Source organism: Amblyomma maculatum, chromosome 2, assembly GCF_055883805.1.
Source record: "Amblyomma maculatum isolate TAMU_Amacu chromosome 2, ASM5588380v1, whole genome shotgun sequence".
In the NCBI taxonomy this organism is placed as follows: domain Eukaryota; kingdom Metazoa; phylum Arthropoda; class Arachnida; order Ixodida; family Ixodidae; genus Amblyomma; species Amblyomma maculatum.
In genome coordinates, this window is record NC_139345.1 from 113072810 (window position 1) to 113085451 (window position 12642).

The 12642-nt window shown below is 49.9% G+C and overlaps 1 protein-coding gene and 1 pseudogene across 1 annotated transcript in view; one reads left to right on the forward strand and one right to left on the reverse strand.

Moving 5' to 3' along the window:
* The window catches only part of LOC146199584 (carbonyl reductase [NADPH] 1-like), a 45323-nt gene extending 34947 nt beyond the window's left edge, over positions 1-10376 (forward strand). The window contains exon 8 of the mRNA XM_084595104.1: positions 9983-10376. Within this exon, the coding sequence (XP_084451230.1) occupies positions 9983-10086 (104 nt within the window). The 3' untranslated portion in view covers positions 10087-10376. The remainder of the gene's footprint in view (positions 1-9982) is intronic.
* On the reverse strand, positions 4769-6830 carry LOC146199585 (uncharacterized; annotated as a pseudogene).
* Positions 10377-12642: the final 2266 nt, after the last annotated feature.

The following is a 12642-nucleotide window of genomic DNA, read 5'->3' on the forward strand; positions in this document are numbered from 1 at the left end:
ACTTATAACTACTTGCTTCTGCCATTGATTCTGCTGCCGAAGACGCTGAGCGTTTTTTTTTTCTTTTTTCGCCTGGCTGCATCTTGAGCTCGTCGCTTGGAAAGCCGTTCTTCTCGTTCTTCTTTGTCTCCGTATAGCTCTCTGATGCTTTCTCTTTGCAACCTGCCGAAGCGTATAGGCTGGAGGCGGCATCTCATGGGCTTGACGAGAAGAGCGGGAGTCAGGCCGCGGCCGTACGCGCCGCGCAAGGCGACGGCGTGAGATGGGGCCCCGTTTTTAAGCAGATGGTATGACGTCACAGAAGAAGAGAAGAAGAAATGGGCATGGACAGGACATGTAGTGTGAAGAGAGGATAACCGATGGTCGCTTAGGGTAACAAACTGGATTCCAAGGGAAGGAAAGCGTAGCAGGGGGCGGCAGAAAGTTAGGTGGGCGGATGAGGTTAAGAAGTTCGCAGGGGTCAAATGGATGCAGCTAGCACAGAACCGGGTTAAGTGGAGAAATATGGGAGAGGCCTTCGCCCTGCAGTGGGTATAGTCAGGCTGACGATGATGATGATGACGTCACATAGCGCGCAGCGCCCCTGGTGAGAGGAGCGGGAGACAGGCCGCGGCCGTGGCTATGCTATGGTGTCTAGCTATGCGCCGCGCAAGGTGACGGCGTGTGATAGGGCCCCGTTTTTACACAGATGGTATGCCGTCACATAGCGCGCAGCGCCCCTGGTGAGAGGAGCGGGAGTCAGGCCGCGGCCGTGGCTATGCGCCGCGCAAGGCGACGCCGTGAGATGTGGCCCCGTTTTTACACAGATGGTATGACGTCACGCAGCGAGGTCACGCGAAAGGTCAAGCGTGGCTATGCGGCCGCGGCATGGCATGGGCTGAGGTGGTAGCTAAAGTAGTATTGCTTCACAATAAAAATGCACGGGCCTGCTACTGGCTCTGTAGCTGAGCCACCTCCGCTGCCTCGTGCAGACAGAAGAGAAAATAGAGAAGAAAGAAAAAGAAGACGGAGAGAAAGACGCGCACCGCAACAACAGCCGTCGTCCACCACCGAACCGGTGGCGGGTACAATGACGGCCTACAACAGATCAAATTTCGGTGGCACAGCCCCCGCCGTAAGCGGCGGTGACCTACCTGCCCCAGCCCCATCAGGGGAGACCTACTCTACTGTGCGATGTCAGTGCACGTTAAAGACCCCCCAGGTGGTCCAAATTACTCCGGAGCTCTCCACTATGGCACTCATTTATCTTTTATTGCGAAAGCAATACTACGCCAGGTTTCGCCTTTTCGCCGTACCGGAGGTCGGTCATGTGACAACTGCCAGAACGAGAGACAGGGTAGCAAGTCGGCTTTTCAGCGCACCGTAGCTACGCGCCACGGTCGAGCAGCGGCGGTGGTCGGTCACGTGACTACTGACGTGATACCAGAGCGACAGACGGGGGATCAAGTCGGCTCAATTGCGCCGCAGCTACGCTCCACGGCCGGTCGACCACCTGCAAACGGCGGCAAGCGATTGACGTCATACAAGGTGCAAGAGCTTGCAGGTCTTGCTGCGGTTCATTGTGAATGAATAATAAAGTTTGGAGACGTATAAAAAATATGCCTGTCATTTCGTGGGTACACAGGAGATTAGCAATGTGCACCACCACAAGCGAGACACTTTGCGTAGCCATGCGGACATTACTTCTGCGATTTCCAGGCTTAACTAAAGCTAAGCCCCAGCTAATTTTTTCCGCTTTCCCTCCCTCCTTTCTCTATCCCCTTGCGGCGCGGTAGAGGTGTCCAGAGAACGTGTGACATTAACGGCGCCTTTACTTTCCTGTGAACCAATTAATATTATTATCAACAGGAAGGTGAGCGTGATGCATCGCGTGCAGCAGCAGCGTTTTCTTTCCTTCTTTCTTTTCTTTTCCTTCTTCCTACAGTCGCAAAAAAATGCGGGAGCGACGCTGCACGCACTCGGCTGCCTCGCCGCCGTCGCGCGCGCGGGCAATGCTGCGGGTGGCCGACGTTGTTGTGGCTGTAGGAAGAAGGAAAAGAAAATGCACGGGCCTGCTACTGGCTCTGTAGCTGAGCCACCTCCGCTGCCTCGTGCAGACAGAAGAGAGAAAGTAAAGAAGAAAGAAAACGAAGAGGGAGAGAAAGACGCACGCCGCAACAGCCATCGTCCACCACCTAAGCGGTGGTGGCTGCTATGACGGCCTACAACAGATAAAAATTCGGTGGCAGGCTAGCCCCCACCGCAAGCGGCGTTGACCTACCTTGCCTTGTCAGATGGAGGGGAGGGTTCACTCCCATTCTAGCCCCATCAGGGCCAGGACCAGCCACCATTCACCACCTCCACCTCATTATATATATATATATATATATATATATATATATATATATATATATATATATATATTGTTGTGGCTGTAGCAAGGAAAAGAAAATGCACGGGCCTGCTACTGGCTCTGTAGCTGAACCACCTCCGCTGCCTCGTGCAGACAGATTGATTGATTTATAGGAAGGGAAAGGTGCGGTAACTGTCTCACTTGTTTCCTGTGGACACCTCAACCGCGTCGTAAGGGAAGGGAGGAAGGTGGGAGTGAAAGTGGAAAGAGAGAAAGAGCTAGGAACCGTAGTGGAGGGCTACGGAGTAATTTCGACCCCCTGGGGATCTTTAACGTGCGCTGACATCGCACAGCACACGGACGCCTTTTCGTTTCGCCTCCATCGAAACGCAGCCGCCGAGGTCCCGGGTACTCCGGCACAGTAGTCAGTCGTCTTATCACTGCACCCCCCCCCCCCCCTTCCCCGGCGGGGGCAGACAGAAGAGAAAATAGAGAAGATTCCGCAACAGCTGTCGTCCACCACCGAAACGGTGGCGGGTGCAATGATAGCCCACAACATAAAATATTTGTGGCAGGCTAGCCCCCGCCGCAAGCGGCGGTGACCTACCTGTCCCAGGCCCATCAGGGGAGTACTCTCACTATATATATGATAGGCATTATATTCTCCACCTAGGAATGGCTGTCTGTGTCGCCACTTACAATCATCATTGGTGGCATAAATGTGGTCCACCCGTTTGACCTACAAGGTTCTGAGTGGTTGAAAGAATCGGCACCAGATGGCGCACAAATCTGTTTTTTTCGCTGAGTCCTAACACGTGCGAGGGATTTTCAGAAATTTGTTCCACCAAATCGTGATGGGGTGCGACCTTCGTGGGGCCTTGACGGGCTAACCAGTGATCGTAGAGAAGTGCGTGCGGTTTCAAACGAGTCGTTGCTTTCTGATGAACACAGTGTTACCAAAATTGAGGACCTAGAATTAATTTTTTTTTTTTAAAACTCGAGCTAGCATTCTTAATCGTATGCCTGTGACGGTCGAGCTCTTTTTTTTTTTTTTTTTTGCGAACTGAGTAATATTTTGAATGTACTGAGCTCTTCTGCTTGGGCATAATATGCCTTTCTTAAATGCTGGTTTGTGGTTTGTGGGGTTTAACATCCCAAAGCGACTGAGGCTATGAGAGACGCCGTAGTGGAAATTTCGACCACCTGGGGTTCTTTAACGTGCACTGTCATCGCACAGCACACGGGCGCCTTGCTTTTCGCCTCCATCGAAAAGCGGCCGCCAAGGCCGGGATTCGATCCCGCGTCCTTGGGAACAGTAGTCGAGCGCCGTAACCACTGCGTCACCCCGGTGGGGTCTTTCTTAAATGCATAAAATGCATGGCTATTCGCAAATTTCTTAATTCGTGCCTCTAATCTCACAGATATCACTAGCATACATTCGTACTAATCATGATTGATTGATGATCGGGTGACAGATACTGCGCCTTTCCCTTCCTGTGAACCAATCATCAATCAATCATGATTAGTACGAATGTATGCTAGTGATATCTGTGAGATTAGAGGCACAAATTAAGAGATTTGTGAATAACCGAGCAGCAAACTTTATGTCCGCGAACGATGATCCACAAGGGGAGCTTGCAGGCAGGAGCCATTAATTCTGTGTTGCATGGTTGAAGGAAGAGCTTACGTCTCCCTCCAATTTTACTCGACGCGTCGAACTCGTGCTGAAAAGCCGTTTCCGTACCTTATAGTTTTGAGAAACGTGTCGGAAAAAATAAACGCGTATTTCTTTTCAAAACTGTGACGTTACCGTTCTTCGTGCTGCGTGATGACATACCATTTCGTTTCCCATTTGACATCAGTCTACAAGTAAAAGTAGAGGCGACAGTTCGAGACCGGAATTCGAGTCCGCAACATAATTTTTACGGGCCTTACCGAGCGACAAGAGTCTCACTTCAAAGTCAGGAGCACCTCCGAGACGTCAGTGCACACCAACACAACAGCTTCGGCGTCGTCTTTCTTGCTCACAGCGTCCAAACATCATTGTCGCCTTGCGACATCTTCGGCTACACCTGTAACAATATGCACCTCTAATTCAATGTAAGTGTGGGTGTCCAGCGAGAAGCGAAACTTTATACAGCGCCTTCCTACCTCTAAAAGCCGAACCAACGGGAGACGTTTAACGCATTGCCAAACTCTATACCAGTCACTCAATGCCAAAATTTTGTGTAATGAAAAAGCGGTGTTAATGGCTTTATCGCGTCTACTGACAGGGCTAATCCTGAGCATCCTGCAAATTTTAATGCGAATGCACTATTTCACGAGGGTGTGCGCCACAGATACCGCACATTTCCTTGTAAACCAATTACTAATGAAAACATTTGTACGAAGAAGAAAGGTCGCTCGCTTAGCGACGCTCCAGTAGTAGCAGTAGTAATGCACTTTATTCAGGACTCAAATTAAGCGTCCAACAGGTCGGCTGCCTGTCGTACCAAGGCTAGTTGTTCCTTCGGTGAAGAAGATTCCAGCCAGGCACGCCAGGATACAGGTGGGGGGTATGGATAGTGTGAGGATTGTATGGCGGCAGGACAGAGGAAAAGACAGTGTTGAAGATTCGCGTAGATGGAGGGGCAGTTAGGACACGAGGGGTCAGCTCGCATGTGATAAAGGGAGAGGCACGCCGGGGTAATGAGGGCATTTGATTGAATTTTACGGAGAACTCTGGCTTGGGGGATAGTGAGGGCTGGGTGGGGCGCCGGAAGACGGGCAAAATCTTCCTTTAGCTGCGTATAATGCTCTTTCAGGATGTGTTTTAGAGCGTATGCCTCGTCACTTGTCGGTGGGCTGACCCAGGGGATCACCGGAGCCCGGTTATGGAAATCGCGGGCGATCTGATTACACAGCTTATTTCCGGCGATCCCTGAATGACCAGGGATCCACTTTAGAGTGACAGTGGCTGGGCGTAAGGCGAAGAGGGCCTCATCGAGACTGTCTCGTAAGTCAACGGGTATGGTGCGGTTGTGGATGGATCGAAGAGCGCTTTGTGAGTCCGTGTATATAATGTAGTTGTTTGTGGAGGGCATTTGCATGAATGTCTGAGTGGCGTGCACGATGAGCGTGATTTCAAGCGTGGTTGAGCAGGGAGGGTTGCTAAAAGGTCCACACGTCTGGCATATGGGGTCCGGAAGATGCGGGGAATGGATGACATATGCGCCGGTGCCAGTGTCTGAAAGGCGTGAGGCGTCTGTGTACGCCACCGTATGAGTAGAGAAAGGAGGGTTGTGGTGGGTAGCTTGTGCCTGTCGACGACCGTCATGTAGCCCCGGTTGCATGTGCCGAGGGATGGGTGCAAACCGGAGGTTAGAAGGGAGTGCATGACCGGGTATGTGGAGAGGAAGATCAATGGGGGGTATTCCAGCCTCCCGCAGAATCCATCGACCCTGTTGCGTGCCGGACAAGCGGGCTAGCTGGCGCTCCCGATGGAGGTTGATGAGCGCAGGAAGAGGCAGGAAAAGGCCTGTTTCGTAGAGTCGTTGGTTGGACGTGTGAACTGGGAGATGTAGTGCGGCTTTGTATAGAGTGTTGAGTGCGGCTTGGTAAGGTGTTGCTGTGTAAGTTTAAGGTAAGGTATGTAGTAGAGGATTTTGTTTAGGGCCAAGGCGTGTGCTAGCTGCGTGGCACGTGACTCGCTTAGTCCAGCATGACGCTTAACTACACGCCGAACCAATTGAGTAACTTGATGACATGTGTTAATGGCCTGTTGAACGAAGGGCGTGCTTTGTTTCGTGTGAAGGTGCATACCGAGAACCCGGCATGAATTGACTCGGGGTATTGGTTGGTTATCGATGTGTAGTGATATGAGTGACTGGGTGGAGCGTTGATATTGTGTATGCGTGAGGAAAAGGAGTTCGGATTTTTCCGGTGCTGGTTGAAGTCCGGTGTGAGAAAGGAAAGAGGAGATGATGTCAAGGCCTTGCTGTAGCGTGTTTTCGACATCTCCGGGGGACCCGCGGATGCACCAGAGTGTGATGTCATCAGCGTAAAATATATGATGCAGATCGGGGATGGAGGTGAGCTTTCTGGCTTGTGCGGTCATGCCGATGTTAAAGAGAGTCGGGGAGAGCACAGCACCTTGTGGAGTGCCACGTGTTAGGGCGATTGGTTCAGTAAGAGTATCTTGAAGTCGAAATTGGGCCGTCCTGTTCTGCAAAAAGTTACGGAGATAAGTATATGTGTTATGCCCGCAGTTAGTGTGCTGAATGGAGTCGAGCATGTGATCATGACTGATGTTGTCGAATGCCTTGCGAACGTCAACTGTGACCAAGGCATGTACCTGAGCTGAGGGGGGCTGGAGGAATGTGTGTTCGAGGAGGAGGAAAAGGTCTTGCGTCGAGACGTGAGAACGGAACCCGATTAGGGCGTGAGGAAAGAAGTCGATGGCGTCGAGATGCTCCTGAAAGCGGGTCAGAACCAGCCGTTCCATAGTCTTTCCCACACATGAGGTAAGGGAGATGGGACGAAGGTTTTGGAGAGTAGACGGTTTACCTGATTTCGGAATAAGGACAATGGTCGAGGATTTCCACTCGTCGGGAAAAGTGCCCTCAGACCAGTGTTCGTTGATGTAAGAAAGAAGAGTTTCTTTGTTGGGGTCAGGAAGGTTTCGAAGTAGAGTGTAGGTGACGAGGTCCTCACCTGGTGTCGAGGAGCGGGAATTTTGTGCGAGAGCAAAATCAAGCTCGTTGAGAGAGAAGGGTTTGTAGAGATCTGCTTGAGAGGCGCCTGTGTAAGCTGGATAGGTTGATAGAAAAGGTGGAGGAATGTATAGGTTCGATAGAATTTGCTCTAGTTGAGCGGGACCTTGCAGGGACAGAAATTTATCGATAGTGGGGGTGGGGTGGGGTTGGGGACCGAGAAGGGAGCGGAGGAGATGCCAGGTGGATTTTTGGTGGAAGGTGCCATTGATGCGGTTACAAACTTTATCCCAGTTAAATGCCTCAAGGTTCGAATAGTAGTGTGTTATGTCAGAGTGTAGTCGGTCTAGAGTTTCTTTGAGTTGGAGGTTGTGTGGCTGTTGTCTGATTCTTCTAAGGAGTCGCTTGCGCCGCTTCCACAGGCGGATTAGGTGTGGGTCAGGAGTTACAGTGGGCGTAGAAGACTTTTCTGTCGTAGTTGCAGATTGTCGTGCCGAATGAAGAGATTGGAGCCAATCTGGATATGGGGGAGCTTGGGATGAGGTGGAAGTGCGGATTTTGCGGAATGATTCCCAGTTTGTGAGGTGTCGGGTACTTTTCTGGTGGCGTAGAGAGAGATCGAGAGATAACAGAATGATATAGTGATCGCTGAGGAGCTGTGCGTCCGTGCTTTGCCAGGTGATTTGTGTGGAGCCTAGGAAGAGCGCGAGGTCAGGGGTGGACGGTTTTTGTGTGCTTGTGCCTGTGCGTGTGGATGTGTCAGGAGTGTTGAGTACGGTGAAGTGATTCTGCATAATGTGTGTGTGAAGTATGCGGCCAGGCCGTAATGTAGTCGGGTAGCCCCAGCTGACGTGCGGGGCATTGAATTCTCCTGCCAGTAGCAGCTCGTGGGTGGGAGCTAGGGATGCATGTGCGCTAGGTCACGTGGTGTAGTGAAGTGATTATGGCATACAGTTGGAGGCATAGGGAGCTTGCATGAAGCGACGCATGCTGGGTAATTCTCCGTGATGATGTTGACAGCAGACGACGCAGCACGACACTGCCACACGTACTCCTGTGCATGGTGGGGGGAAGGTGAGGTGGTAAAGGGTGGCTGTTCCTGGCCTTACGGGGCTGGGACGGTAGGTCAACGCCGCTTGCGGCGGGGGCTAGCCGGCCACCGAATTTTTATCTGTCGTAGGCCGTCATTGCACCTGCCACCGGTGATGGACGACGGCTGTTGCGGATTAGTAGGGTGAATAAATATGATTAATAGTGATGATGGTAACTAACAACAAATACTAATAACATATAATCATCCCGCCGGGGTGGCGCAGTGGTTACGGCGCTCGACTACTGCTCCCAAGGACGCGGGATCGAATCCCGGCCTCGGCGGCCGCTTTTCGTTGGAGGCGAAAAGCAAGGCGCCCGTATGCTGTGCGATGTCAGTGCACGTTAAAGAACCCCAGGTGGTCGAAATTTCTGGAGTCCTCCACTACGGCGTCTCTCGTAGCCTGAGTCGCTTTGGGACGTTAAACCCCACAAACCAACCATAATAACATATAATGGTATCTATGATAATTAGTGGGTTAAAGAATAAAAAGTAAATATAACAAGAAAAAGAAATAAGACAGAAAGAATTAAAATAAAAGATAGAGAAATAAAAAGGAAAATAAAAACACTAAAAGGTAAACAGGGGTTACAAAAACGTCGTGGTAGCGCTAATGCCTTCGCAGTCTCCCAATGCAGTTTCTGCAGTGACCTCTAAATTTTAGTGTGAATGGACTATTTAATAATAATAATAATAATAATAATAATAATAATAATAATAATAATAATAATAATAATAATAATAATAATAATAATAATAATAATAATAATAATAATAATAATAATAATAATAATAATAATAATAATAATAATAATACTTTATTCACTTCAAAAAAAAACAATACAGGACGCGGACGCGCCAAAGCCGCAATTGGGCTTGTAGGGCGCCGTCCGGCAGCAGCAACAACCTCTGTTACCAAATCACAGAATTATTATTATTATTTTTTTTTTTTGTGGACGAAAACAGCATGAACTAGAGCTGCTCAAGCTCGCCAATTTCACGAGGTCTACCGGGCCTTCATGATGTGCGGCGCTTGACCTTGAGTGTGACCTTGTCAAAACAAGTAGCAACAGCTCATCCGCAGTCAAGTCCCAACTGAGAGGTACATCGTGGTCCCAAAAGAGGCTGCACAAAAGGAGATGGGAAATGGGCCGCGCCCTCTGTCACGCCTTGGGGCAGGGTGAATTATCGGATTAGCCGGACAACAGGATTGCCTCGCTCTTGTGGCACCGACATTGACTCAGCCCCGACAAGATGCGACTTGCATCTTGCCTCGTGCCATGGTTGACCGCAGGTCAGACCATGCCACGATAGCGAGTGAGCTGGTCCTTTTATACCGTCTCGGCCGAATAAGCGCGCCGTGTCCGGCGGACTGAGTTGGAACGGGAGAGAAGACGCCGCAAACGAGAACACGTTGCCTAATGTATATATATTCATAATCGAAACTTAGAGAAAAAGAAACAAACAAATATCGGCCAATAGCTAAACCGAATTAAACCCTGCTTTCGAATATCTCCGTTTTTGACAATAAATAGCAAGACGAGTTCATAAGCGTTCCGACAGAGGATCCGCGGATATATCGATTGTTATGCTGCAGCTTTAGAATATGGGAAAAAATTGCTCCCGAAACCATTTTCCGTTGAAAGAAACGTTCTCACGCAGTATTACTGAGTACGCTGCCAACGGTGTGTAACGGCCATGTTTGTCTCGATAGGCTCGACTGTAAAAAATATTTTCTTTGATTGGTTCAATTTGTTTGGTATTATTTATCTCTTCCCATTAACGACATAATTCTGAGCTATACTGAGGTATGTCTTGTCGACATTTTATACCTGGCACTTTCGCATTTTGTTTCTCAATAATGTACAGGTGCTGATGCTGCAGTCTACTTGGCTCTCCTGCCTCCAAATATCGACTCACCCAAGGGAGAATTTGTCTGGAATGACCGCACGATCACCCCGTGGGACAAGTAGTCTGAAAGGCAGCTAATTTTGTGACCTCTATGTTTGTGTTAATATGTTTGCACTCAAGGGTTCTTTCTCTACTGCCAGACTATAATTTGCACTTATGCTCCTACCTGTGGGCATTGTTCTTACACCTGAAAGGAAACTTTTTTTATCATTGCACATTCTGGTTTTGCGATATAAAAGTAACGCTGGACTGTTACGTCCCACGGCGTACCATGCACAATTGTTATCTGTGGTGCGATTATTTGTAGTTTGTGGTCAAGAATTCTGACGTTCCCGACATGGCCGGGTGTTATCATCGCTCAATATTTCGCTTTAGGGAGGAGGGGGTGGGGGAGCTAGTAATTCGCAGTTCGTTAAGTTTCAATTTCTACTACTCCAGCGCATCTAGTTACCCGGAGAGCTGGCCTTTAACGTTACTATTTAGTGCACACGCAGTGTTCGTGTTTCCGTTGTCTACGCGCACATAACGGTTTTGCCAATATGAGCAGAGGTACCTAATTTTATTTGTGTGTTCTTTCTTTAGATTGGTGTATAGCACATTAGAAAACAGACAGCTGTGTGAATTTTGCCCATAAGCGGCAGTAACTTGCAATTGAAGTTTTTCCTCTCCAATATTTTGAGTTTCAACAACCGAATGGCGGCTAGTACGGAATAGAAGACAGGTCACTTAAGGCCTACAGAAACTACAGTAGGTGCATGGTCACCAATTTCTTCACTTTAATTTGTTTGTACTTTTACGAAAGTCTCCCCAAAAACTAGAATCCCCGCCGTCCTTCTGCGCCCCGCCGGGGTGGTGCAGTGGTAAGACGCCCGACTACTGTGCCGAACCCGACCACGGCGGCTGCGTTTCGATGGAGGCGAAACGAAGTGGCGTCCGTGTGCTGTGCGATGTCAGCGCACGTTAAAGATCCCCAGGTGGTCGAAATTACTCCGCAGCCCTCCACTGCGGCTCCCCTTTCTCTCCTTCCACTTTCACTCCCACCTTCCTCCCTTTCCTTACGGCGCGGTTCAGGTGTCCACAGAGCAAGTGTGACAGATACTGCGCCTTTCCCTTCCTGTGAACCAACCAACCAACCGCCGTCCTTCTGCTGCTTTCAAAACCCAAATGAAAGACAGTGGGAGGCTTTGCTGGCCAGCTCTGACCCGGAGGCTCAGCTCTACCTGGTCACAAGAGCTCGCAAACTGGCGAAAGCCAGTGGTGCCCTGGACTGGGGGCGCCAACCGCTCGTCAGCCTCGGTTGAAGAGGCGAAGAAAAAGATCCCCGAGCAGTTAATAAAGTTCACTCACTCACTTGTCGCCTCGGGTCCTTTCTTCCCGTTCTCAGAACCGTCACCATCGTCGCAACAGCGTCCGTGTAGCCGTCATCAGCCCGTCGTCCCCGAATTCCAGCGTGTCGTTCAGCGACCCTTCTTCGCATCCGGTTTTCGGACAAAGACGACACGAGCAGGCAAAATTGTGGAGAGGTCGGAGGCTCCCGGATCACCGCGCAACGCGAATGCCAAGTTCCGGCACAGGCAATTAGCCATCACATTTGTCTTTCTATCTGTCCGTGTTTCTAGCGCTGTTTTAACATACTGTTACAGTATTATAAGTTGATGCGGGGCTCTGCATTACAGCTGGTCATTGAGCGCTTGTTTGTAGGAGGCACCTGGTGCGTGTACACATTGGGTTCCATCAGATGGCTGCCAGCATCATCAACGTTTTCACTTCTAGGGTACTTTAATTTTGTGCTCCAGACCAGCGTCGAAAAATCGGCAGGAGCTAAACAAGAAACTAAAACGAAAATTGCCACCGCTAACGTCGGCAATTCTCGCAGCGACGCATGAACAGCGGCAACTTGTATCCTCCAAGTACTCTTGAAAAACGACCGCTAGCCAGCTTTCAGTGGCGCCTCTATGGGCGGTACACGGGGCGTATAATAGGAGTGATGTAGACACTGCGGTACGCTTGTGTCACGTGGCTGCGGCGCACTCAGGACCTGCAAAAGCATAGTAAAATCTCCCGGGTCGTGCGAAGACTTTTTCTCGGCGGCTTGGACAAGCTCTGTCTTGGCTTGTAAGGATGGCGCTGGAAGATCTGGATGTACGATCATGGTGCGTTAGCGCAATGAAAAAGAACAGCTAAACTCAAGATTAGATGCAATATGGAAGGTAAGAACTTTTCTGCTATGAAAACATCGCTTCCGTAGCCCTGCGTACAGCCACAATTTTGCAACTGTGACTCCTGTTGAAATTGTTTATACTGAGTGTGAACATCTTGGATTTCTTTTTTTGTGGATTCCGTTGGTCGAAACAGCTGAGGCGGCCCTGTGTACGAGTAACTTCATCCAGTGAGCAGCGATATCGGCCTCCGAATGGTTAGGGGCAGTTAGGAGTCTACATGTGCAAGGTTGGAGAGGGATAGGACGAGGGCCGGGTTGTGTGGGAAGCCTTAGATGTGTCTCCTATAAGGGGTATTCACAATGCGCCGTGCACAGTGTATTGGGGGTAATTGTGGCGCAGTAGGCCAAATTTCTGTCCATCGAAAGAACAGGACGAACGTACGTATCAAGTGCTGCC